This window comes from Cladophialophora carrionii (genome assembly GCF_000365165.1).
Source record: "Cladophialophora carrionii CBS 160.54 unplaced genomic scaffold supercont1.1, whole genome shotgun sequence".
NCBI classification, from domain to species: Eukaryota; Fungi; Ascomycota; class Eurotiomycetes; order Chaetothyriales; family Herpotrichiellaceae; genus Cladophialophora; species Cladophialophora carrionii.
This window is the reverse complement of record NW_008481816.1, coordinates 4,600,977-4,626,154: the sequence shown is the minus strand read 5'-3', so window position 1 is coordinate 4,626,154 and position 25,178 is coordinate 4,600,977. Positions and strand designations below refer to the sequence as shown.

Sequence of the window (25,178 nt, the reverse complement as noted above, 5' to 3'; positions counted from 1 at the left end):
ACTCGCTCCTCGGTGCCTAGAAAAGGCAGGTTCGCACCCGCAGCATCCGCTACGGCCCCTCACAACGCCTCAATACACTTCATCAAGACCTCCAGGGCGCGGTCACCAATGCCCTCTTCCTTGGCCTTCAAAATCCAGGCAACGTCGCTGAGGATGCCCAATGGAGGTTCTTCCAACGTATCCTCCTCCTTCTTGTCAGCCCCTCTGTTCAGCTGCGCGTGCATGACGTGGCTAATCTCCCACTGCTTGGCCGCTTCTTCTGCCCGTTCGATGACCCCCTCTCGAATCCCACACATACTCGCGCAGTGCATGCCGAAACTCCCTTCCGCGGTACCTTCCTCAAGTTTGTACAAGAACGTGACGCGGCGGTCCGCATCGTCAACCAGGATCTTCATCCTCTTGGCACAGACTTCGGGATGGTGCGCGAACTCTTGGCTCAAGCTGTGGTAGTGTGTGGCGAAGAAGCCCAGACAGCCGACATGCGTGGCGAGGTGGTGCAAGACGGCTTGCGCCACGGCGACGCCGTCGTGCGAGGACGTGCCGCGGCCGAGTTCGTCGAGGATGACGAGGCTGCGCGGCGTGGCTTCGGCGAGGATCTTCTTCGTCTCGGCCAGCTCGACGAAAAAGGTCGATTGTGCGGCAAAGATGTGATCTTGCGCCCCAAGGCGGGACATGATGCGATCGAACGGGGTGAGTCGGGCGGACGCGCACGGGAGATAGCATCCGATCTGAGCCATGATCACCGCGATACAAGTCATCCTGAGGACTGTAGATTTCCCGGCCGCATTTGCGCCAGTCAGCAGTGTGAGATTCGGGCTCGCGCCACCGAGGACGATATCATTGGGAATGAAGTCGTCCACTTTTGTGAGAAGGCAGGGATGGCGCAGGTCGACGAGTTCAAGCGTCGCCTTGCCGGTTTCCGGGTCTTCATCCACAAACTCGGGGCGGCAGCTGGGATGGCCTAGGCTGGTACTCGCTTTCGCCAGGGAAATCAGACAATCGAGTTGGGCAATGATTTTTACCGCTGCGAGCCAAATTTCGTAATTCTCGTCAAATTTGGCGTACAATTTGCGAGCAACGTCTTTGACGACTCGGGAATGAGTTTCTTGCGCTTCTTGCAGCTTTCTCACCAGGGCGCGCAGTTCAGGGAAGTAATACCGTTTGACTGTGGAGGTAGCAGACATTTGATCCCAACTGGCAGGAACCTTGACCTTGAGCGGAACTTCCATCTGCATGATTTCCTTGCCGTTGTCGCGGTAGCAGATTTTATTGGACCCCAGCTCGCCACGCCATTTGCTGATGAGGGTGTCGAATTTCTTGTTAATAGAGTCTATCGTGGCTTGAGAATTATCAAAGTCCTCTTCCACGCCAGGCTCAGGGACTAGTATGCCTGTTTCTTTTGCCTTTGGGCGGTCGAAGGCGTCGTGCCAATACTTTAGACGGGGCCCGAGGTCCGGCATGGCCGAGATGAGCTGCCCGATGACACCTTCGCTGTCTGAGGGTCGACCTGTGCCGTCGCGTAGCAGCGACATGGTATGGTCAATCTGTTCGAAGCCCTCAAGGACTTTGACAAAGTCTTGGACTTTGCAGGTTCCAGCATGGACACGAGAGATCAATCTCTCTAGATCCGGCATCTTAGTCATTTGCGAGGTGAATCGGTCTCTGACCTTTGCATCCGCGTTCAGTGAGTCGACAGCGTCCAGTCGGGCATTGATCTTTTTGGTGTCCATGAGTGGATGGCAGACCCATTGCTTAAACATACGTTTTCCAAAGGGTGTGACGCAGCGATTGAGAAGTTGAAACAGTGTGCCTTCGATACCACCATCGAAGGAATTGGCGAAGACTTCCAGGTTAATCAGGGTTTGACCGTCAAGGACGAGACTTGTGGCCTTTCTAATAGGGTCGTACCACGTGAAGTTGCCCATGGTGATCAGATCCCGCTCGATCTTGAGCGTCCGTAGGTATTGGATAAGAGCCCCAAGGGCGGACATCAGGAGATCTTTCTCTCGAGCCTCTTCCAAGACGGTCGGCCAGCCTGTAGGAAAGTAGTCCTCTGCTTCTATCTCTTTGGCTGTGATATGGCCTTCCCAGAATTCTTTGCCGGGTTTCAGATAATTCCAGATGGTTGTGGGACCAGTGTTGTTCTTAAGGATCCGCAGTGTCTTGGTGGTGATGCCAGATTTCTCGAGTAAGAGCTCTTGTGGTCTCGTCTGAGCAATGAAGGTCTCAAATCGGGTGAGGTCTGCATCGTCAATGAACTCAGAGACATTGAACTGTCCTGTGGCTGTATCGACAAATGCCACTCCAAATGAAGGCAGGTCATCCTTCTCTGACTCCTTGATAGCGACGCAATAGGTCGACATATCATCCTGAAGCATGGCACCGTCGACTAAGGTGCCGGCCGTCAAAACACAAGCCAGCTCTCGCTTGATCACCTTGTCTTCCTTGCTCTTTTTGCCATTTGATTTCTCGTCTCGTTCACGCATGTCCTTTCCGAGAGCGGTTTCTTGCTGGTCAACTCGAGCAATTTTGAATCCCTTTGCAACAAACTGGTTTGCCCACAGTTCCAGGCTCGACTCCGGGACGCCAACCATTCTCATGTTGACGCGGTCCGTCAATTTCAAATCGAACAGTTGGTGACCAATTGTGGCGTCATTCTCGTAAAGTTCATAGAACTTGCCCTTCTTGAAAAACACAATGGTATCCCAGAACTTCTGCTTGATCTCCCAATACTGCTTCTCGAATGGAGAGAAGTTTCTCCACGCCATGGGCGGAATATACAAAGTCCTTGGATCGTAATCAGGATGACCAGGAGGATTGCGGTCAATGTCTCTGACGTCCTCGAGCCAAGCGTGTCGCTGCTCGGGCTCGGTCATGTGTGCTTTCTGTTTCTTTCCACTGGGCTGTTTGGGCGGGATGTTGGTAGGTCGTTGTTGCAGAGGCTGAGGTTTCTCGGGATCGTAAGTCCACTGTTGAGCAGTCGAACTGCCTTCTGGAACGTCGACATCGTCCACTTCCAAATCCCGTCCCTCATCGGCGGTAGGAACGAAATGAGAAGATGCGGTTCTTGAAGTGCTCTTGGATGACCGCTTGCGCTTGATCGGACGAACCTCGTCCTCAGAGTCGTCCGGGGCAATGAAGTCGTCAATATCTACGGCCGTATTAGCCCTGTGCCGCCATAGATGAGAGCGGTATGTTCACCATCCTCTTGCTCCAACTCATTCTCCTGTTCGTAGACATCCTCTGAGTCACTATCAAAGAGGCGTCTGCGTTTAGTAGGTCGAGATTTGGGCGCAGCTTTGGGTTTGAACACGTCGTCACCGTCGGTTCCCTCGCTGTCTGACTCTAAGTAATTGATCTTCTTCGTCTTGGCCTGTACAGTGTCAACAGTCACCCTGAAGTGAATGGAGCGTGATGTTTCGGCTTACTCTTCGGGACGGCGTGCCCCGGCTCGTCAGGTCGCCCGTGCCATTAGTCTGCTCGCCGTCAGCTGAGACTGGCGATGGCAGACTCCTGGACGGCGGCAGACTTGCCTTCGTATTTGGTATGTCCTCATGTTCGGGTTCCAAGGCATCACTCGAGGCCACTGGTGTCAAACTGGAACCCGACGTGGTATTGACTGTCTTCGACCGGCTCTTGGATGTTGCAGGCGTCGAGGCAGCAGCTGCAGGCCGGGCACTTGGGGCCGCGGGTGAGCTCGAGGAGGGAGTCTTCTGAAAGAAGCCCAGTAGTGTTTTTTGTCCCCCAGTGGAGGATGACTTCTTTAGCGCGGGTGTGGCAGTTGGAGTGGAAGCAGCCTTCTTAGGCATCTTGAAAGACTGCCACAGTACTCAAGGTCTCTACTCGACTGCAAATTATACTGATAGAGTATCGAGTACTGGAACATGGAATGAGAGAACTAACTGAACTGAGGGCGCGTCAATTTGGAAAATCGCTAGCGTGGACTCGACGCGTAGAGCCGCGATGCCCAGAATGAAACCCCCATGTCCGCCCACCCACCGCCAGACCCCCGGTCGTCAGCCTCGTTCACACACTTGCTCATAATTGCTCGAACCAAGGAACGCGCCACAAGAGAGATGCAAACTCCACCAGGCCCACAAGGCTGTTCTCCTCCGTATGCAGGAAATTTACTGCGTGACCGAGCATCCCGGGGGGGCACATCACCATGGACTCAGACTCAACTTACGTGGAAGATGTCGAGCATGTCGCATCCTCACCGGCCCCTGATCGCATTCTGCTTTCATCGCCACCTCACATCACGCAGTCGCACCCACAAAAAGCCATCACATCCTCAAGAGCCACCTCGACATCACAGCGGATAGTGCCGTCGTTGATATCGGGGACTCCGCACGCCCAAGGCCAAGACAGTCAAACCTACTTCCGACGACCTAATCGTTACTTTGGCCACGCATCGACATGGCTCTCCTGGACGAGGGAGGAAAGAACTACGGTCCTCAGTCTCGATCGTGTGCGAAGCCAGGATCTGAGCACCCATCTGTTCAGCGCGTTCGGGCTTAAACGAAAAGCGCGGGCAGTGGCTGGGAGAGAGACCAAGCGGCGTAGAAAGGGCAAGGAGCGAGCCTCGTCCGCTGCACCGTCTGGGGCTGGAGATGATACCGATTCCGTTGCCGCAGCCCGGCTGCAGGGCAGCGACAGCAGGTTTAGGCTATCCAGGTCGTGGACTGCTTGGCCGATGCATCCGGACCAGGTGCCCAGAGAGGAGTTACTTCCGTGCCTGTACCAGGATGGCATACGTCGTGCGCACGTCGATTTCAGGCCCAGTGCTCACCTGGAAGAATGGCTGGTCGCGACAGCTACGAGACTTGCACGAGAAAGATGGAGCACGAGAGAACGGGAAACGGAGGACAAGTCGACCGCTACGAACATCGAACACGATTATGATGCCGCCGAAACGCTAGAGACAGTGGAGCACGACCAAGGGGAAGATAGTCGAGACTTTGAAGTTGAGGATGCTAGTCCTCCGTCAGGGCAACTTGGCGATGATCCGATATTCTACTCCCAGCCATTCGTCTTCGAGGACGATGATGACGACGCCGCGGAAGGCAATGGCCGGTCTACGAAACTTGAAGGCGAACCAAGCGACGACGAGGCCACCGAACCGGATGGCCGCCCTGTTGCGCTCGCCGACGACGATAAAGCCCGCCAATACTTCCTTCCCAGCGCTCGACACATTCTTTCCAATCTCGACGACCTGCTTCTTGGCCTGCATAAGGCGAGGTACACCTACGCGGCCAAACCCCAAGGAAGGGCAAGGGGCAGATACTCCAATTCACAGACGCCAGAGGAAAGCTCGACCCGAGGGAGGAGTTCTTCACGAGCAGCATCGAGACGAAGAGTCCGTTCCTCGTCCGCTACTAGCGACGTGTCGGGCATATCAACCGCGTCCGCCTTCCAAGGTAAACGCTCGCGCCGAGTCGAGAGCCTCGGGTTGAGAGATTGGAGTGACATCATGGGCATGGCGAGCCTGACGGGCTGGGACCCGGCAATCGTCGAGAAGGCGAGTGAACGCTGCGCGAAGCTGTTTGGGGAGAACATGCTGTTCCGCACGTTCCACGAGGGTCGAGACAAGGACAGAGCCACGCCATGTTTCACGGAGAATCTGGCCGACCAGACGGAGGACATAGCGTCATTCAGCGAAGAGGAAGCACCTGTGTCAGAAACGGACAAAGGTGAGGTCGTCGTCGTCCGCACTTCGAGGCCATGTACAGCATGTCAAGAATCACGATTACAGTGCCACCCGGCGGATGATCGAGCTGGGGCTTCAAGGCCCTGCAAATCCTGCCTCGACAACGACACGCCGTGTTCAGGGATCAGAGTCTCCATTATAGAGCGAGCACGGGTCTGCCCGCACCGTTCCTGCCCCCGGCACACCATCCCCTTCCGTAAGCGGTACCACCTCCAGCGACATCTGGACAGTGTGCACAAACGGGTGTGGCTGACCCGGTCGGCGTCCCGATCACAGTCTCGGGCTGCAAGCGCGCCTTCCAGTGGCATCAACGCCTACAGTGGCTCCGACACAGAGTCCGACGTGTCTTCCAGGTCTGGCAGCCATAATTCAGCCCAGATTGTGTGCCCGATCGAGGGCTGCCCACGGACTACTCGCCCTTTTTCGAAAGGGAAGAAGCTATACGAGCATGTCCGACGGATGCACTCTGAGGTGGACGTTAATGAAGTCAAGAGACGAGAGGCAAGAAAGCGCAGTGCGAGGAGAGGCAGACGGCGCGATGAGAGGGCAAACAGGAGTAAAAGTCGCGAGCAGATGAGGAAGGCAGCCGTGGACGAAGAAGTAGAAGTTGAGGAGGATGAAGATGAAGGTGAAGATTGAGGTCGCTAATCTATCAGGTACACAGTGGGTTGCCCTTGTGTCCATCGTAGGCCAAAAGGTGGCAAGGGCGAACGATCCCCAAGTGCAACAGTTGGCGCTGGGTGGGTGGGGAGACACCCAGGCGCAGTTGGTCCGCTTGCTTATGTAACCGTTGACGCAAATTCCCGACGTCCCCAAGCCACTAGTGACAGGTAACTCGCACATGGTGAGGCTTCTCGTCGCTCGCTTCTGCTTCTTAAGACTGCGTCCCGCGCTCAGAACTGATTGACTGGGGCCTGAAACTCCACCTGTGTCTGCTTCTGGATCTGATCTCCATCCATGCCGAATTCAATCCACTTTCTTAATTCCTTCCCGTCAAATGAACTCCGTACGGAGTACATACCCACCATACCTCGTACAATATCTCGTTGCTCGTCCTTTCTCTTTCTGCATTCCACAAAGTCTTCTGCCGTGCCTGTTGTTTCTCGTACCTTGACCTCAAGGCGCTAAAGCCCGTAACTTGCTCACTAACTCTTGTCCCGAAAAGTCCTCCGTTCTGACTAATTGCCTGCGTTACGACATTTCAGCTTCCGGTCTCTAGCCTCAGCGATCCAGCACCCCCGAGGACGACCCAGACGTCTCCAGCAACAAGTCTACAACACTCTATATGTCTTGAATCCGTCTCCGAGACGGACCACCTTCACCATGCCAATCGTAAACACGACGAAGAATGGAGGCCGAACTGTGTGGGGGGATGCTCCGCTGAAACAAATGCGAAAGGGCACCAAGTCATGTCTAGAGTGTATGTTCTGTTTAACCAATTTCTAATATCAGTGTCATCATCCCTCTGCTCTATTTCTGCGACGAGCAGCTGCCCGTGCTTTCGCCACAGTAGGTCATAAGGCTCAGATTGTGTCCCTGGCCTCATCGAATTGCGTAGGGGATCAGAGACAACACGCTCGCACCGTGGCGGGATTGCTGTAGGGAAACGAAACACGAAGTACGGACATGGAGTTCATCCTAGGAGAATCCCCTTCCCAACCTCAACCTCGTGAATAGTTTGGGCGTTATTTCATTGCCTTTCCCAATCGTGGCTCTGGGTTGGAGAGATCTCAGCCAGCTGACAATTAGCCAGGTCGTCGACGCAAGATCAAATGCAACTACCCTCCGACCCCGCCGTCTTCCCCCTCAAGCACATCTGAAGCGGAAAAGAAATGCATCGAATGCACAACTCATAAGCGCACATGCCAAATCCAAGGCTACGTCGCGTCCGAGACAGCTCAATCCGACTCGCATGTAGAGAACTCTGCTGCCGTCAGCAGCGACACCGCAGCCCAGCCCAATCTGAAATCGTCGCTGAAGCCCAAGATCTACAAGCGTCGGCGACAAGTGGATCGGACCAGCCCTGACGCTTCTGAAGACGAGAGGCCACGGATGAAGATGCATTTTGACAGGATGGCGCCTGTGGTAGAGAGAATTGCTAAGGAACGAGGTTCTGCCCACGTTGGCGCTTCGACTGCTCCGGGCCCGCTGGCCCCATACTCGGGCGGTGCCGTCGCCTGGAATGGTGAGATTCCTCTCAGTGGGGGCTACGAGTTTGGCTTCAACACGAGCAGTCCATTCGCAAATGCATTTACTTTCGACATCGGAAGTGATAGCAGCGTTGATGCTCCGAAGAGTTGGGTCGGTGATGGATTTGAAACCTTCTTTGTCCCTAGCTCGTTATCAGGCGAACCAGCGGTGGTGGCTTCCGATGCTCAGTCTACCCGCGAAGGCGAACTAGGCTTTGGGATTCAGCCACAACGCTCTAACTTGGCTAAGCGCGTTGGTCTTGACCCTTTGATTCCTCTTGAACAACAGAGCAAGAAATCGAGCCCTCTGCTCTGCCAGCTCTTCAACAACGAAATCTTCACCCAGGCAACACCCACTCCACAAATCCTGACCGAGAAAGTCCAGACCCTGAGTTTCTCAGATACCAACACTACCGATGCGGAAAAGCTACTTTCGACGATCAATTCCGAACCATACCTGCTCGAGGTACTGGATATCTCAATCAAGTGGTGGATTGCTTGGCGCGACCAGGCTTTCGCATTGCAGGATGTGTTTGCTTTCTCCAAGGAAGACCAATGGCTGTCCGAAGGACCGAGTTGCAGCTCCTATAGCGACACCAGTACTAACACTTCGTGTGCATCGCCATCGAGATCAAGTCCATGCTCGTCCGGCGCAATGAGGACATACTCTGGCGATCAGCCTATCTCGCTGCGGGATTTTGTCATGCTCAAGCTCTCCCACTCTGAAGACCCAGTCTCCATCTCAACAGGTCTGCTCTGCGTCGCTCTGTCATTGAGCCAACTTCGCTCCGGGGTGGACGATTCGGTCTTGAACATTTCCACCACCCCAGCCGAGGTTGCCGAGCGCATCACCCTAGCGGTAGACACGATTGTCCTCTCCCCGTACTCCAAGCCAGAATACATGTCGGATGCGGGCGTGTTGCTATTGCTGATGATGCGTGCCAAGATGTTTGCAGAAAGTAACCAGCTGCGGAAATCGTGGCTCAGCCTTCGCCAGGCTATAGAGGTGGCGAAGAAGATTGGTTTCACCGAGCCGAGAGTACCGCTAGACGCCGGCGACCTTGCGGCAAGACTGTGTCCAGGAGCGTTGACGAAGCTCTTCCACCGCCAGCGGTTCGTCGGTTCCATCATGGAGCTGGATCGCCTGATGAGTCTGGTCCTCGGGTTCCCACACGCCCAGGACGGGAAGTTCACCGATCGCTTGGCCATGACTGTCTTGAGAGGACAGGCGCCTCTGGATGCAAATGGAAGCAAGCCACACGTTTCAGCCGACATTAAGATGCGGGCGCTGCGCCGTGTTGTTTCCATCGCGGCTGGTCATGTCAACGACAGGAATGGCTCTGCGGAAGCGGACGACGCGAAGTATCAGACCACCATGGATATCCAGAAAACCCTCAACGAGGCGGCTGCCGCAATGCCAGATGGGTGGTGGGATGTGAACTCCCACATTCACTATGCCGACCCATTCGTGGCGCACGAACATCTCGTCGCCCAAATGTGGTTCTGGCAGGTACAAGCATTCCTCCACCTACCGTTCATGATGAAACCCTGCTCGAAGATGCGTTCTTCAGACCCTCACCACAAGCGGAAGGACGACTTGGTAGATGAATACCTGATCAACAGGTATCTCTGTCTACAAGGATGTCGTGGAATGATGCGGATCTTCACTCTGCTTCGCTCTGATCCTTCGCTAGCCGTCTTTATCTGCGCCTGCGAGGATTTCCAAGGAGTTTTCAGCGCTTGTATACTCATGGTGGGCATTTTGATCCGGTTGGCATTTTGTCCACAGACGCTGCGTAGCCCGAATGCCGACGTGATGGGCAGTGTCAACGAAGACCTCGCTTTAATCGGCGAGATCAAGGACGTCTTCCGATATCGTGCAGTCCAGCAAGGTGGATGCATTAGCAAGCAAGGGTTGAAAGTGCTCGAGGAGCTGGGCTCCTTCTTACATGAGGACAGTCCAACCGACGATGGCCAGCCGTTGCGGAGGACGGTGGTTCTGCCCTACTTTGGAGCAATTCACCTTGAGTTGAGGCCACCACGGCACCTGCGCTGCAAGTCAATGGACATGGACTCTCGGGAGTCAAGTACAGCGACCGACCCGACGCCTCCCAGCTCGACCGAGCACTCCGTTGATGGAGGATTTGATCTCGATCCCGCGAATATGACCCATTTCGCAATACCTGGTTTCGACGTCAACACCGCGTCGCAAGCCACTGGGCCGGACGGGAACGTGGATTGGGATCACTTCATTTTTGGAACTGAGTTGGGCCAGGATTGGGAGGCGCAAATCCCGGAATGGCCGGCTGATGAGTCGCTTTGGGAATGGAATTAGGAATTTTTGTATGAGGCTGCTCCCTCGGGCTAGCTAGTTTTTGCCATTTCGCGAATGGCACTTGCGTAGAGGAGATCAGAATCCCTTCTCACTCGCCTGTGTACAGGAGGCTCCGAGACACTGATGTTGTTGAAAGTGGAGATGGTGCTCAGTTTCCGCGTGTCGGACATGCTCTCCTGCTGTAGTCTCGCGACGTCGATGTTGGGGTTCGGCTGCGGCGTATTGTCGACCGGCAGAGTGCGGATCTTTTCCAGGTCTTCCAGCCACTCCGGCGGCGACGAACTCTGGGAGCCGAAAGAATGCATCAATTTCGACGTGCCCGTGTTACGGCTAGGATCCGCAGCGAGGACCGAGCCGCGTGTGATCCAGATCCCCGGATGGCCGTCGGTCTGGCCGCCGTCTGCGGCCGAGTCGAGCGTATTTGCCAGGCTGAACGTGCGCTTGACGCCGGCCACCTCGACCAGCCTGCTGAGGACGGCGAATTCGAGCTTCAGCTTCACCGAGTAGCACAGCCCTTTGAAGGCCACCTCGGGGACGTGCAGGTCCTTGTACTCGACGACCAGCAGGGCGATGTCCATGGCGACGATGACCAGGTTGATGATGAACAGCTGGCCCATGACGCGGACGACGGGTTTTTTGGCACCACCGCTCTGTTCGGAAGCGCTGGAGGCCGATCGGGCAGACCGGGCAGGCTGGGCAGGCTGGGCCTGGGTCTTGACAATGTCCATCGTCTTCCACAGATACAGGCCGGAGATGATGAACTCTTGCACGCAGAAGCCCGTCATCTGGATCTTCTCCACGTAGACGTAGGCGCGGGAGAAGGGCTCCCGGGCGGGCGCGGCGGCGTAGTACGACCCAAAGACCACGACCGTCGTGGTGACGTGGTACACGATGGCGTCGACGATGATCATCCACTTCACGGACCGGAGGATGCGCTCGTTGCCTTTGCCCAGCACGACGCCCAGCCGCGAGTACAGCACCACGCTCTGGCCCGTGATGGTCGTCCACCAGCCATAGTTGTTGATGACCAGTCCCGCGACCGTCTTGGTCAGGCGGAAGTACTGCAGGATCAAGCCCACCGCGTACGGGATCAGGCCCGTGGTGGCGACGAGCAGCGACCAGAAGTACAGGCCGTGGTAGGCCGTGAAGGTCGTGAAGATCAGGAGCAGCAGTTCGACCGCGTTGTAGAGCGAGAGCGCCGAGGTGATGGTGACGATGGTCGTCGTGCTGTCGAAGGTGCCCGTGTAGAAGTCTTGTCCCATCTTTGATCAATCACATGTTTGCGTTTCCGTCGATTCTGGGAGGACGACGGCGACAGGAAGTGCGCATACCGGGGGAGAGCTAAGCTACTGTCGTCGTAAGTATGCTGCTCAGCTCGCGACGGGGCACGACATTTCTACTCGTAGCTTGCGTCCGGAATGAGTGATGGTGCGGGCTCACAGCCGAAAGGATGGGGCAACTACGGAGGACTTGGGCCAACCGTGAGCACGAGACGGGCCATCGAAACAGTGGAACGTCATCAGGGTTTTATGGGGACGGCACGGAGTAGCTCGTACCACGGTAGAAGGATTCTCGCGTTGTGCCCGCCGGGGACCAGCTACTCGCGGTGCTCGCGGGGGAATGACCTCTGGGAGACGGTGGATGATGTTTCAAGCGCCGAAGCATCCCAGTCGTCGGCACGCAACGCGTTTTGACGGGCTCCGCTAATCACTTCTCGGCAGGGATGAGGGCCCCGTCTACCCCGGAAAGTGGCAGTCTCGTGATGGTGGTGATCATCACGGAGGATATAAGCAGTCCTTCAGCACGAAGAGGTGAACACGACGAAACTCGCCATGGGCATAACGCGTACCTCGTAACTGTCGAAAATGGAAGCGGAGCAAGAACAAACACTTGTGTGTATTCCGTTACAAGCATTGCCTATCCGCAGATCTCGTGCGGCAATCTTGATTACAGTACGGAGTAAAGACAGTCGTACTCCTTACAACAACGCCAGCCATTTCAATGCTTGCAGTTCACACCGACAAATCCTCTCCACCCCAGGCGCCTGGCTTGTTGCCATATCTACCTTGAAGCGGACTTTGCAAATTTACTGGACCGCCTCAACCAGGCTTCGAAATCTTGCATCTCGGGGAACTTGTCTTTGTACTCCCTCGGGTTCGCGCCGAACCCGTCGCTCTTGAACCAGTCAAACATCGCACCAAGCTGCTCGTGGAGGATGAATTTGATGAGGCGGCCGACGACCGGATATGTCGTCGGCATGTCCGTTCCTACCACTCTCTTGAAAATGTCATTGGCCTCCTGGGGCGTGAGTTCGTCTGTCGCAAACGACAGCGCTTTTCCTGCATAGGCGTTTTGATTCTTGAAAACGTCAGCCGCCAGGACGCCGATGTCGACCGACGACACCAATTGCAGCTTGCTGTCCATTCCATTCAACTGCCACATGGTTGCAAACGCTCGGCCGATGAAATCAGGTGTGAGATTCTCCATAAAGGCGACCGGACGGATGATGGTCCACTGCATTTTGCCGCCTCCCTTTTGCGACACTTGCTTCAGATGGTTTTCGATGTTGAACTTGGAGATGAAATGTTTGACCACGGTGCCGGTTCGGTCTGATTGTTGTGGCCCGCCGCGTTCCGCTGAGGTGTACACAAAGTGGTTGACCCCATGAGCTGCGGCCGCGTCGACGAGTGCTTTGCCTTGCTGCTCCTCGACTTTGGGTTTCAGCGGTACTTGCACACTGAAGACTCCATGGAATGGCTCGGATGATGCCTTGAATATAGCTTCGCAGTTGTTAAGGTCGCCTTCGATGACGGTGACGTTGGGCTTCTGTGCGAGAGCGAGAGCTTGAGGGCTTTTCGAATTTCGCGTCAAGGCTACCAGATGGAACGGTGGTGTCGGGGGTGATTTGAGCAAGGCCGATAGTAAGGCGCCTCCCTGCTTGCCTGTAGCCCCGGTGATGAGTATGCGCTTGAGGTTCGACATTGCGTGTGGCAGTCACTGGAAGATAGAGGGACGGGATTCAGTGAAGACGCTGCTTGTTCAGGTTGATGAGCTGCTACTAGGCGGGTCGCCAGCATACCGTTATATATCAGTCGGCCGTCCCTGAGCTGTCCTTCATGTCCACCACGCCGCGTACATTCGTCCGCGCCCAGCCATGGCACTGACTACGCGACAGGCCAGCAAGGAGTGTAGACGTCATGATCATGTTTATGGCCCTGTACACGGGCCAAGTGGTTGATGTACTCCGTATTGTTTTGGACTCACCGTCGAATTGGTCCATGAACGAAAACTGCACGTGACGGCGGACGAAATTCAGAGGGCGAAGAAAAGGGCGCTACATGATTGGCGGAAGGGATCGGGGTAACTTGCACCGAAACGCCGTTGCTCCGAGTGTCGACCAGGAACTTTTCGAGCGCAGTTCAAGTCGACGTGCAAGTCCAGGACGATGATGCGCGCGCATGAAATCGCACATGTGTGTCCCGCCCCATGAAGACCACAGCGCCCTTTCGGTCGGTCCGCCGCTCCCTGTATATCTGCCAGAGCTGTCGCCATCATCTTCGAGAGCGGCATGCGGCTCTCAACAACCCTGTTTCCCATCAGCGATGGATCACGCGCGTGCACGTCCGCCGGATCCAAGAGGCGGAGGAAGAATGGCAAGCGAAGGCCAAAGATATAGAAGCTGGGAACATGAAGTCCATGATGACCATTCTGGAGGAGAGGGGATATGTGAACCAAATCGTTGGGTAAGGCGCAGCGTCGAGGACGGAGGGGAACCGGCTTAACTGACACGATCTCATTCAGCTCAAGAGATGACCTGGACAAGCTCATGACCTACCGGCGCATCGGCGCATATGCAGGCATAGACCCGACTGCGCCATCACTGCACGTCGGTCATATGGTGCCGTTCATGGCTTTGGGATGGCTGTATATTCATGGCTACAAGGCCAACTTTTTGGTAAGGAGGATGGATTCATTAATTGATAGATGCACCAGTCACTCACACCACCCAGCTTGGGGGCTTCACAGCCAGTATCGGCGACCCGATCGGACGTCTAAAAGGCAGGGAAACCATGTCTCCGTCACAGAGAAAAGCAAACATGGCGGCCATGCATATCCAGCTGAAGCGACTCGGCGCCTCGATGGAAAAGTACGCAGAGCGCAAAGGCTACATGCGGGAATGGTCGTGGCGACGGTCTCTCGAGAACAACGTGACCTGGTGGAGTAAAGTCACCGCCCGGGAGTTCCTTTCTATGCTTGGTCGCCATGTTCGCATCGGCCCCATGCTAGGTCGAGATACGTGAGTATACCTTTCCTGCTCTTCAACGTGCCATCGCTGACTCACCTTGCCTGTAGGGTCAAAAACAGGCTGGAGAAGGGCGACGGCATGTCGTTCGCCGAGTTCAGCTACCCGTTGGTACAGGCCTGGGATTGGTGGCACCTGTTCCAGTCAGGCTGCCAGGTGCAGATCGGTGGCGCCGACCAGTTTGGGAACATCCTCGCTGGCGCCGAGGCTGTGAAGCAGATCGCCAAAGACTCGCACGAATATCAAGTCGCGCTGCGCCAGACGCAGGTGATCGACTCAAAACGACGCATCAATGTCCCTTCCGATCCCATGGGCTTCACCGTGCCCCTGCTGACAACGGCCTCTGGAGAGAAATTCGGCAAGAGTGCCGGGAACGCCGTGTGGCTCGATCCCGAGATGACCAGCGTCTACGATCTATACCAGGTAAGTGGCCGTCCAGATATCGGACCTATGACCAAATGCTAAACAGACGCGGGCAGTTCTTCTTGCGTTCCGCCGACGCCGATGTCGAGAAATACTTTAAGCTCCTGACTTTCTTGCCATTGCCCGAAATCCACCAGGTCATGCAAGAACACCAGAAGGACCAATCCAAACGCACTGCTCAGCACAGACTGGCCAGCGAGTTCGTGGAGCTCATCCACGGCCTGCCCGCGGCGCAACTGGCCGAAGAACAACACCGGAAACTGCACAACAAGAACGTGAGCATCAGCGATCTGAGGGCCAGCGTGGCCGAAGCGAAAGCGACGGACGTACACCCCAAAACGGGTCTCCCGATGTTTGCGCATCCGTCCCTCAACAAGCATGCCCAACCTCTCCACCGCGAGGACGACCCGTCCACCGGCGTCAAGCTTCCGCGGAGCCTCGTGTTCGAGAAACCCATGAGTCGCATCCTCTGGTCCGCGGGGCTGGTGACGTCCAAGACAGAGGGCCAACGACTCATCAACGCCGGAGGCGCCTACGTCGGAGGGGGCACCGACGCCAAGTCCGAAATGGGCGACAATCTCACCTTCACGCCCGTGAGGACGGCCGAGTGGAAGGAAGTCCAGAAATGGATCCTGGACGACAGCCTGCTCATCCTGCGGTCGGGCAAGTGGCGGATCAAAATCGTCACTATCATCCCGGACGAGGAATACGCGGCGCTCGGACTGTCGTGTCCGGGATGGGAGGAACATCTGCGGAGTCAAAGCGATTCCGATGCAAGCTCGAGTAGCGCCGCGGAGAGCAAAGCCGGCGAGAGGAGGAGCAGCGGTGAGGTTGAATCGAGCCCGCCGGGTATGTCGTGATCCTCTCCTACTGTATCTTGTACTTTACTTCATCCTGTAGTTTGTACCAAAAGCGGCGCCTATCCGATGTAGAGTTTGACTTGGGTGTACAATCAAGGTCAGATCTCCGATCGCGTCTAAGTAAGTACTATAGCGATGCATTGAATCTCCTGCCTCACCAAGTACGTACGTACGGAGTATACTCAATGTGAACTCCCAATAGACTTGAAAACGCCTCTATATGCAGGATGCGCGACGAAACACCCAGGCCTTTTCCTTTTTTTTTATGTATCTTCCACTGAACGCCATTGCCCGGGGGTATCTTTAAAGCTGAACAATGACCTCGACTACATCTCCCATCATTCGGTGCTTTTGAACATTTTTACTCTTTTGGGGGGAATTCCCGACTTCTAATTGCGGAGAAACATCTTGTACGTGGCGTTCTCGGTACACTCCTTGAACGGGTAGCCTATGTCCTTGAGAAACTCTTCCAGCTGATCCCGCTCCGAGTCCGGGCACTGGATGCCGGCGAGGATTCTGCCGACATCACCGCCGTAGTTCCTGTAGTGGAAGAGCGTGATGCTCTGGCCGGGCCGCAGCGTCCTCAGGAACTTGAACAGCGCGCCGGGCCGCTCGGGGAACTCGAACATGTACAGTCTCTCGTCCGTGACGCCCGACCGTCCACCGAGGAGGTAGCGAATGTGTGTCTTTGCGAGTTCGTCGTCGGAGAGGTCCTTGGCCGTCATGCCTTCGGCGGCGAGTCGGTTGAAGAGGGCGTTCAGTTCTCTCTGGCGCGCGCCCGCCGAGGACACGGAAATGCCCATCATAACGTGTGCCTTGTCCGGGGCGGAATAGCGGTAGCCAAACTCGGTGACGGCCTGGGGCAAGACGGCCTCGACCAGTTGCGCGAACGAGCCGGGCCTTTCGGGGATCGTGACCGTGAGTAGCGCCTCCTTCTGCTCGCCGAGCGCGGCACGCTCGGCGACGAAGCGCAGTCGGTCGAAGTTCATGTTGGCGCCACTCGCCACGGCGACCAGTTCTCTCGACGTGTCGGTCGAGGGGTTCTGCGCCACCCATTTCTTCAGACCCACCAGCGACAGCGCGCCCGCGGGCTCGAGCACGGATCGGGTGTCTTCAAAGACATCCTTGATGGCCGCGCAGATCTCGTCGGTGCTGACTTCGATGACCTCGTCGACCACTTCCTGGCAGAGTCGAAACGTCTCTTCCCCGACCGTCTTGACGGCCGCGCCGTCTGCGAACAGCCCGACCTCCCTCAGCAGCACTCTCTTGCCTACTTTCAGGGACTCGACCAGCGCGTTGGCGTCCGAGGCTTCCACGCCGATGATCTTGACGTGCGGCGCGATCCTCTTCACGTAGACGCCGATCCCGGAGATCAAGCCCCCGCCGCCTACGCAGCAAAAGATGGCGCGCAGCTTCTGCAGGGACGTCTGTCTGAGCAGCTCCATGCCGATGGTGCCCTGCCCGGCTATCACGTAGGGGTCATCGAACGGCGGGATATTCGTCAGTCCGTGCTGCTTCTCGAGCGCGTGACAGTGGTCCTTGGCGGAGTCAAAGTCCGGCCCATGCAGCACGACGTTCCCGCCCATGCGACTGACATTCATATGCTTGATCGCCGGTGTCCCTTGGGGCATGACGATCGTGGCGGGGATCTTCAAGTGCCTGGCCGAATAAGCCACGCCCTGGGCATGATTCCCGGCCGAGCAAGCTACGACACCCTTCCACGAGACCTCGGGCGGTAGATGTGCCATCTTGTTGTACGCGCCGCGCAGTTTGAACGAGAATACGGGGAGGAGGTCCTCTCTCTTCAGCAGGACCTTGCATTCGAGACGATTGGAGAGGTTGATGGCATGGCTGAGCGGGCTTTCGCTGACCACGTCGTACACGCGCGACGTCAGGATGAGGCGCACGTAGTCGGGGTAGCCATTCGGCAGGAGGAAGTCGGATGGCACGTCGTAGGTAGGTGTGTCAGCCCGTTCCGAGGGGGGTGTAGGCATGGCGGTGTACTCGGTCAGGGCCAGACCAGACCGCTTGGGCGTGGTGGGCGTGGAGGGCGTGGTCGTCCCATTGACATGGGGTTCGGCGACGTCCATGGCGACGTCGGCAGTAAGTGGAGGCAACGAGTTAAATGTCGACGTCGAGCGTTGGGCGGTACTGTAGTTTGTGGGTTTGTGGGCGTGCACGAGGCAGAATTGTCACAATGGGAAAAATGCCCAAAGCTCTTGCTTTTGTCCCCCGCATTTTCAACTGTAGTTGGGGAATTCAAAGCTACGTCTATGCAAGGTGTGAAGGCAGATACATATCAGTCTCTACACAGTAGAAGCCATCATTCTCTTCCCAGCAGACCCCTTCGAGGCCAGGTCTGTCAACAAGCTCCTCCCCGCGACACAACAGGAGCATCGCCAGCTACAGCGTAGCTGTCACCTGTGCATGGGCTCTCAACAGCCCGCACACGAGCACCAGCACGAGCACATTTCACTCGCGCTGCACGTCGACGTCAACACTTTTTGACTCGGTCTCAAATCGGGTGACCACGACCACAACCACCATCGCCACCATCACCACATTCATACCCATCGATTCAATCCTGCAACCATACCCCGACAAAAACCACACAAAGCCTCCAGCACATTCGAGTCCGCAATAACATGTCGAACGACGCGCCTCCGCCCTCTGAGCCCTCGCCACTGTCCTCCTCCGCCATCCCCTCCTCATTCGACTCGACTCCGGAATTCTACGAAGAAAAGCGCTTCCAGAAGCTATGGCGCAAGCTGCGTCAAGAGCCCCTCATCCCCTTGGGCTGCGCGGCAACATGCTACGCGCTGTACATGGCCACAAAGTCCATCCGCGCAGGCGACCACCATCAGACGAATCGCATGTTCAGAGCTAGAATCTATGCCCAGGGCTTCACGCTCCTGGCGCTGGTGGCGGGGAGTATTTTCTACAAGGACGAGCGATTGAAGAGAAAGGCCTTTGAGGCCAAGTTGGAGGAGAAGAAAGTCGCGGAGAAGCGGGAGAAGTGGTTGGCCGAGTTGGAGGCCCGGGACAAGGAAGACAGAGAGTGGAGAGATCGCATCGAGAAGGCGAGTGTGGCTGCGAGGGACGCGGCTGAGGGAGTCAAGGAGAAGGCTGGCAGGATGATTGACGGGGGGAAGGTCGAGGAGCTAGTCCCTCCACCCGGGGACCTGCAGTCGCAGGAGGAAGGGAAGAAGAAGGCTGGCTGGTTGTTTGGGAATAAGAGCGTGTTGGAGGAGGTGTGTGAGGAGGGCTGGGGTCCGGGGACGTGGGCACAGAGGGCGCGAGATGCTTGGAGGAGGGCTTGATGATGACGATGCTGCGTGGAAGCATTTATCGAATCTCAAAATTACCTTTCGAAAGGATTTCAGGAGGGTGAGTTCTGTACGGCCTGGCGCACTTACTCTGCACCCACATTGCGAACAAAATTGGCAAAGACAAACACAACCCGTTCCTGTGCTTCCGTCATCCCTTCACGCGCGTAGCGAGGTGTATTCTACCTACCGGAGCACCCAAAACCTAACCACGAAAATCCCCGGCAAGAGCTCGCAAAGACTAGGACGTGAGTTGATGTGAATACTTCTTAGGGTTTCCGTTGTTGAGGCCCGTTGGTCGAGTAACCCTACAATTGCCGGAGGCACACGTGATGGGTGAGAAGAGACATGCGGGAGAGCCCCGTTCAAGACCAGCACCAGCACCAGGACAAGACGACTTTGCGATTTTTGCCTTTCCAAGGCTGATATATGTGCCCTGTAGTAGAGCATCCATGCATTGTTAAAGAGCCCGGCTCGTACGGCAAGCGAGCGACCACCGCTCGTTCAGTCCGAGCCAGACTCAGCAAAAGGCATAGCCGAGTATAAGCCTATGCGAGCTCCACACATCCGTCCTGAGTCGTTTTGAGGACTCTACACCGTAAACTCCATCCACCTAATTCGAGAACATGGCTGAATACACCTTCGTGGTGCTCCGGCGGCAATGTCACCGACTTGTCCAGCCAGAAAGTCCTCTACTACATCCTCCACGCCCACAAGTCAATCCCCCCTGGTGGGCCTCTCTCGCGCTCGAGAGTGTCGGACTGCTGGATTCGCATCCCACGAAGCGTTGCGCGTCGCCATTTCCCACGCATTTTGTTTCGAACAGTCGAAAGGCCAAGCTAGTATTCACCGTTTGAGGTTCCGGATCATGGACGTGCTCGACTTCGTTTCGACTTCGACGACCTGACGCGACAGCTCGCGTCAAGCGAACACGGATAACGTCCCTTGGACGACATATACCACGATCGCATGGCTGATATAGACCGGTCCCGATCCATCGCATCTTGTAACTTTCATCATCGACCTTTTAGCGGTTCCATCCCCTCAACACTCCTTCTCAGGCCGTCCCACTCCGCTTTCCCCGTGCTGATCAGATACCGTATCCTCTCAATTTCCTTGACATCCTTGTTTCGCGCGAACTCGCCCTTCGCATACGCCACGCTCTCGTCTCTCTGCGGGGAGAGCATGTGCCGGTATATGGAGCGGAGAATGTCGCGATATAGATGAATCACGCGTTGGCGTTGGATGAAGTGGTCGAGCGAGAGGGGCGCCGGTTTACGCAGACGAGACTTGGGAGGGGGAGCTGGGGAAGCTTTGGCAACGGAAGCGAAGCGGAGGAGGCTCGAACGCATGGGGTTTGGTTGCGGTGTTGCAAGGAAGATGGGCGTGATAGTGGCGCGTAACGAGTGGCACGAAATGACAAGAACTGAAAGAAGGCCGTACCACGGTTCACTACGCTGTTGGAACTCGTCGAACTACAGAGTACGAGTACGAGTACAAGGTAAGAGGTATTGAGTGAGATGCGGCGCATGGGTTTCGCAATGACGTCGGAGGATGCTGATTAACTAGCGGCTTGGCAATAATGTCCATTCAGCCTTGTCAAGCCGTACGAGTAAGAACGGTGATTGTGAGAACCTTCTTGTCGCCGAATGCTCTCTTCGAGGGCGGCCAGTAGCGCCGCATTGTTCACGACAGAGCCTGAAAAAGCTACCGAGTACTCCGTACTGCTGCCATATATGAGCGATCTCCTAGTCAAAATGAATGTCTGCCCTGCCTGCGGCCGAGCTTCAACAAAGGCCATGGGAGACGAGACTCTCTAGCCGATCGCGTCCTCGACTCAACGGCAGCAGTCCCAATCATCGAAAGCTACCAGATGCGACTGCACAATCAACAAAAATACATTATATGGAGTCACTATCACCTTATACGGGGTAGTACGGAGTACTGCACCGGCGTCAGCGCACAGCGAATGTCAATACAGTACTTACCCAGTACTGTATCGGGTAAAGAAGGAGGGAAGGCCTCACAGTATCCCAAGCGAACCAACTAATGCTCCCAGCACAAAACATCAGCTCGGCTCAGCTCAGCTCAGCTCATGTCAAGGTGATCTCATTATCTCTGTCTCAGACAACGAGGGTACTGTACTCTGTACTCTGCACACGAACAGCATCCCCCATCTTCACTTTCCCCCCTTCTCCACGTTCGACCCTCTCTCGCCCAACGTCACGTCGTCGTGTACTCAACCACCCGGGGTGGCCCCCTCTCGTTCGCATTGTCGTTTTCGTTGTCATTCTCGTACTCGTACAAGGCCTCAGAGTCGCCTTACTGCGTACAGTCCCACATCATCCCCCAGAAATGACCGAAACGACCGAAACGACCTCCCCATCGCCGATCCACCCCTTCTACCGCCTCTGGTTCACTCGCCTGGACCCGATCATGACCGCCGGGTCGATATACATCACTTACGTCCACCCAGAGATCGTCCTCGCGAGCCTCAATCCGACATACCGCTCGCCGCCCGGCCCGGAGACCATCGCCCTTCTCGACCTCAGCGGCGCTTTATTCTGCGTCTGTCTCCTCCTGCAGCTGGGCTTACTCCGCGCGCGGCCCGCCGACGTCGTGGTGTGGCATTACTACGCCGTGCCGGTGGGTCTCGTCGACGTGATCATCTGTGCTGCCATTCTGAGGGGGTTGAGCGCGCAGGGCAGGCTGGCCGTCCAGGCGTGGAGGGTCGAAGAGTGGATGAACTTGGGACTTACGGCCGCGTGCGCGGTTGTCAGGGCGGCATTTGTGCTGAGGATTGGGGTTGGTCTTAGGGCCGCGAAGGCGGATGATGACGTGAAGTCGGAGGAGGAAAAGACGAGGAGGAAGATGATTTGACGTTCTCGCAAGTTCCGTTGGACGGTCCAGTACGTGTGTGAATCTGTACTTGTTGCGTTCAGCCGGGGTGGTTGGCGAGGATTAGGGGGGCAGCGGTAGCCTCAAGCAGCGGGAATGGTACTCATACTGGCCGGGTTGTGCTGGGCTGGCTAACATGGCCAGTTGAATGTAGAAGCAGGGACACGGCAACGGTCGTATATCGACTCAAAGAACCGATGTAAGCTACGATACTACACTGCTTCGGGGATATACCCATTTGCCCTGAAGTCAACCATCATGATGGGACCCCTTGCTCATCATCACGACCCACTGTAGTGCCTTTGCTTCTGTTTTCTCGTCCCCCTCCACAACCTTGGCTGCCTCCTTGGTCCGAGTGCGCGAGAATTGCTTCTCAAATCGGCGGATGCTGGCCTGCTGGTCTCGACATCTAAGGACAACCGTCGTCATGTCGTCAGGATACTCGGCCATCAACGCCGAAGTGTTCGCCATCGGGGACCCGGGCACTTCCGTCTCCAGGGTATGCGTGTGCACATGGTCTTGTGCCTCTTTGGGCAGCGAGACATCCTCATTAATCACGGTGTAGGTCGCAAAGACGTTCTGGCGCAGCGTCAACTTCCCTGTGAAAAAGATCTTGCTGTCTTCCTTTGGTGGGGCTTGATCAACAGAAAGCGCTTCGAATGCTGTCATCTTCTCCAAGGGCTAGTAGCTGCTGACCGAGTATACGGGAAAGGTGCTAGAATGGGAACATTCTCCGGGTCCCTTTTCATGTCCAGTTCAATATCAGTGAGTGGATGCAGAACGCAGGAGGCGAAGTAGCCTCCCCAGGCAGCATTGCAGTGAGCGACAAAGCTGAGACGTCGGTTGTCGATGAGAAGTCCGTGGAGGCATTGGTTGGTGCTGTCTGGAGTACTCCGAACTCGTACAGTTGAGTTGGAATACTTAGCACTGTTGACGGCTTCAGGTTGCGGAGCTCCCAGATAGTGTATTCGGCGAATAGCTCGGACTCGCCGCTGCAGAGCTCGATCGTGAAGGTGCCTGATAGAAAGCTCAAAGGACACTTTCCAATTGCCAACTTAAGGACAAAGGGTAGGATTTCAAGTTTCGAGCGCCCCAGATGGATTCAGCAACCGATCCGATATCGGTGATGTGACACCGACCAACCGGCTCGATCTTGGAGTTGAGTGCTTGGTCGCTGGGGTTGACACTTTGCCCGAGTCGATGGCATTGAATCCGAGCACTCGGAAGAGCGGTCACCCACCTTCTTTCCCAGAACTGTGATGAAAGCACTTGCTTCCGTTGCAACGTTGTTTGAGTTATGAAGGAGGCCGGCCACGTGCATGTTCGTCAGTATCAGGACTTGTCAAAGTGGCAATACGCAGTCGTACATGCCATGACGGAAGGCATCGAACACTCCATCGACATATGAGCAATGTATCTTGGCGACGGGAAGGGGACTGAATATGAAGCAAGTTCTTTCGAAATGGTGACCAATTCGGTCCTGGTCGACTCGATCTGTCGTTGAGAGAGCTCGGTGCCCTTCATCTCGGCGGTAATGAATTCGGCATCATCAGGGTCTGTGAGTTTTCTCCCCTTATTGCTGAGTGTCGAAAGTGTAGTTAAAGGCTCCCTTCAGGAAACCAAAGGCCTCTGCACGAGGCTCGAAGAACCAACCTCCGACGACGCTGTGCCTAGATTCTGTTAGGTTTTCCGATGGGTGGCAATAATACGCCATCCACACTGTTTTCTCTCAGAATTTTGTCGGACCTTTGTCGAAGTAGATGGCCTGATGCTTCGTGCGGCAGCAAAGCATGCTTTTATGTCTGTCCGAGACACGACAGTACTACTTGCTGAGGTGGTGCTTGCGCCTGTTCGGTTGACGAAGCGTTGCGAGGTGCTTTCAACTCATATTTCCACTCAAGGTAGTGCGAAGTTGTGGACGCCGACAGGACGATTCCGAGCGGACTCACTTGCTGGCCATACGCACGGATATACATAGTCACGCACCTTGGCACATGATGCAAGTTGTCAGTTCGCTCGTAGCTTCCTTCAAGGGACACAGTCCTTGGTGTACCCAATGTCCGCTATGCTCTTGACCCAAATCAAGTGCATCTCATGTCTGCTTCAGCGACGTCTCGAGAAGAGGATGCAGCCCATGCCGAGGGCGTATGAGACATGCCAAAACGATCCTCGTGATTGTGGCAGTCATGTGAAAGCTGCAACATCATCAGCTGTCGTTTGCAATCCAACGGGCATCTTCAGCTACGGCTACAAAGGGCTGTCGTGCAGGAGCGTCGAGCATTGACAGGGACAAATGGAATGGATCGTAAAGCTCAAGGAGACAGGAACCATCGAGGAACGAGAGTATCGCACTGAAGAGATTAGTGAGATTCCAACGACCGAGATGCCTGCATTTTGTGCGCGTTCCTGAGGGAAAGCTGGACCAATCATTCCAAGGCAATTCAGACCCCGCTTCAGGGCTCTGGATTGGCCAGACGGCCACATTAACCGACGCTAACGTCTTTAGCAATTGCCCCAGTGCCGCCATCTCAAAAGCCGTACAGAGTGGACTCGTTCTGTTGCAATAGAAGAATTATGCTTTATCAAGTTGAATTCTCTCTGTTCCGCCGCCCAGCTTCTGCAACGTCAGTCTCGCCGTTCCCGCAGCTTGAAGAAAGCCAACAACCTCAGATAGCCACCGCTGCTTATATTTCAAGGACACAATTGAGCGAGAGCGTGACCCCCGCCCGGCCTCACTGTTGCAATCAAGCTGCCGGCGCCGCAAATCTGTCTTTCTGATTGGCGGAAGACAATCTCGTCCGTTCACAACACCTCTACATAATTACTCTGGTGACAATTGATATTTTGGGATCACAGGTCCTTAACGTTGGCATCAAGTTAGTTTTCATGAGCTGCAAGTATTCTCATCACGCTCGTGTTCATGCTCGGGGGCTGTATAGCCAGGGAGCCCCCTTGTTCGTGAACACGGTGGAGGTCCGCGCACTCCCTGGTCATCTGTTGCGTTCCTGACTACCTCGTGGTTCGATTAGGTGCAGTCAGATTGTTGTGGAGTAGTCCAACATGGGGAGCCGTGTTCTTGGCAGGGCAAAGACTCTGGTAGCCTCGAATGAGGTGTCCGGCGGTTTATTGCTTGTCAA

The 25,178-nt window shown here is 55.7% G+C and overlaps 12 protein-coding genes across 12 annotated transcripts; 5 read left to right on the top strand and 7 right to left on the bottom strand.

Annotated features, from left to right (window-relative positions):
* Positions 1-59: 59 nt before the first annotated feature.
* Positions 60-3,809, bottom strand: G647_01650 (uncharacterized protein; the record flags this gene model as incomplete). Its single annotated transcript, XM_008725049.1, has 3 exons — positions 60-3,151; positions 3,202-3,373; positions 3,429-3,809. The coding sequence occupies 3 exons, from the start codon at positions 3,807-3,809 to the stop codon at positions 60-62; spliced, it is 3,645 nt and encodes a 1,214-aa protein (XP_008723271.1).
* A 356-nt stretch (positions 3,810-4,165) lies between these two features.
* Positions 4,166-6,346, top strand: G647_01649 (uncharacterized protein; the record flags this gene model as incomplete). The annotated part of the gene is made up of 1 exon (XM_008725048.1): positions 4,166-6,346. The coding sequence occupies one exon, from the start codon at positions 4,166-4,168 to the stop codon at positions 6,344-6,346; it is 2,181 nt and encodes a 726-aa protein (XP_008723270.1).
* Positions 6,347-7,333: 987 nt separating this feature from the next.
* Positions 7,334-10,231, top strand: G647_01648 (uncharacterized protein; the record flags this gene model as incomplete). Its single annotated transcript, XM_008725047.1, has 2 exons — positions 7,334-7,376; positions 7,461-10,231. The coding sequence occupies 2 exons, from the start codon at positions 7,334-7,336 to the stop codon at positions 10,229-10,231; spliced, it is 2,814 nt and encodes a 937-aa protein (XP_008723269.1).
* Positions 10,232-10,260: 29 nt separating this feature from the next.
* G647_01647 (uncharacterized protein) lies at positions 10,261-11,493 on the bottom strand (the record flags this gene model as incomplete). Its single annotated transcript, XM_008725046.1, has 1 exon — positions 10,261-11,493. The coding sequence occupies one exon, from the start codon at positions 11,491-11,493 to the stop codon at positions 10,261-10,263; it is 1,233 nt and encodes a 410-aa protein (XP_008723268.1).
* A 799-nt stretch (positions 11,494-12,292) lies between these two features.
* On the bottom strand, positions 12,293-13,213 carry G647_01646 (uncharacterized protein; the record flags this gene model as incomplete). Its single annotated transcript, XM_008725045.1, has 1 exon — positions 12,293-13,213. One exon carries the CDS (start codon positions 13,211-13,213, stop codon positions 12,293-12,295), a length of 921 nt encoding a protein of 306 aa, XP_008723267.1.
* Positions 13,214-13,717: 504 nt separating this feature from the next.
* G647_01645 (tyrosine-tRNA ligase) lies at positions 13,718-15,817 on the top strand (the record flags this gene model as incomplete). Its single annotated transcript, XM_008725044.1, has 5 exons — positions 13,718-13,974; positions 14,033-14,186; positions 14,242-14,528; positions 14,585-14,957; positions 15,014-15,817. 5 exons carry the CDS (start codon positions 13,718-13,720, stop codon positions 15,815-15,817), a joined length of 1,875 nt encoding a protein of 624 aa, XP_008723266.1.
* A 389-nt stretch (positions 15,818-16,206) lies between these two features.
* G647_01644 (threonine ammonia-lyase, biosynthetic) lies at positions 16,207-17,907 on the bottom strand (the record flags this gene model as incomplete). Its single annotated transcript, XM_008725043.1, has 1 exon — positions 16,207-17,907. One exon carries the CDS (start codon positions 17,905-17,907, stop codon positions 16,207-16,209), a length of 1,701 nt encoding a protein of 566 aa, XP_008723265.1.
* Positions 17,908-18,462: 555 nt separating this feature from the next.
* Positions 18,463-19,137, top strand: G647_01643 (uncharacterized protein; the record flags this gene model as incomplete). The annotated part of the gene is made up of 1 exon (XM_008725042.1): positions 18,463-19,137. One exon carries the CDS (start codon positions 18,463-18,465, stop codon positions 19,135-19,137), a length of 675 nt encoding a protein of 224 aa, XP_008723264.1.
* Positions 19,138-20,174: 1,037 nt separating this feature from the next.
* On the bottom strand, positions 20,175-20,486 carry G647_01642 (uncharacterized protein; the record flags this gene model as incomplete). Its single annotated transcript, XM_008725041.1, has 1 exon — positions 20,175-20,486. A coding segment is annotated over one exon (312 nt), but the record flags the coding sequence as incomplete, so codon positions are not given.
* Positions 20,487-21,498: 1,012 nt separating this feature from the next.
* Positions 21,499-22,023, top strand: G647_01641 (uncharacterized protein; the record flags this gene model as incomplete). The annotated part of the gene is made up of 1 exon (XM_008725040.1): positions 21,499-22,023. The coding sequence occupies one exon, from the start codon at positions 21,499-21,501 to the stop codon at positions 22,021-22,023; it is 525 nt and encodes a 174-aa protein (XP_008723262.1).
* A 267-nt stretch (positions 22,024-22,290) lies between these two features.
* Positions 22,291-22,710, bottom strand: G647_01640 (uncharacterized protein; the record flags this gene model as incomplete). Its single annotated transcript, XM_008725039.1, has 1 exon — positions 22,291-22,710. The coding sequence occupies one exon, from the start codon at positions 22,708-22,710 to the stop codon at positions 22,291-22,293; it is 420 nt and encodes a 139-aa protein (XP_008723261.1).
* A 76-nt stretch (positions 22,711-22,786) lies between these two features.
* Positions 22,787-23,565, bottom strand: G647_01639 (uncharacterized protein; the record flags this gene model as incomplete). The annotated part of the gene is made up of 2 exons (XM_008725038.1): positions 22,787-23,058; positions 23,409-23,565. 2 exons carry the CDS (start codon positions 23,563-23,565, stop codon positions 22,787-22,789), a joined length of 429 nt encoding a protein of 142 aa, XP_008723260.1.
* Between the last annotated feature and the right edge of the window lie 1,613 nt (positions 23,566-25,178).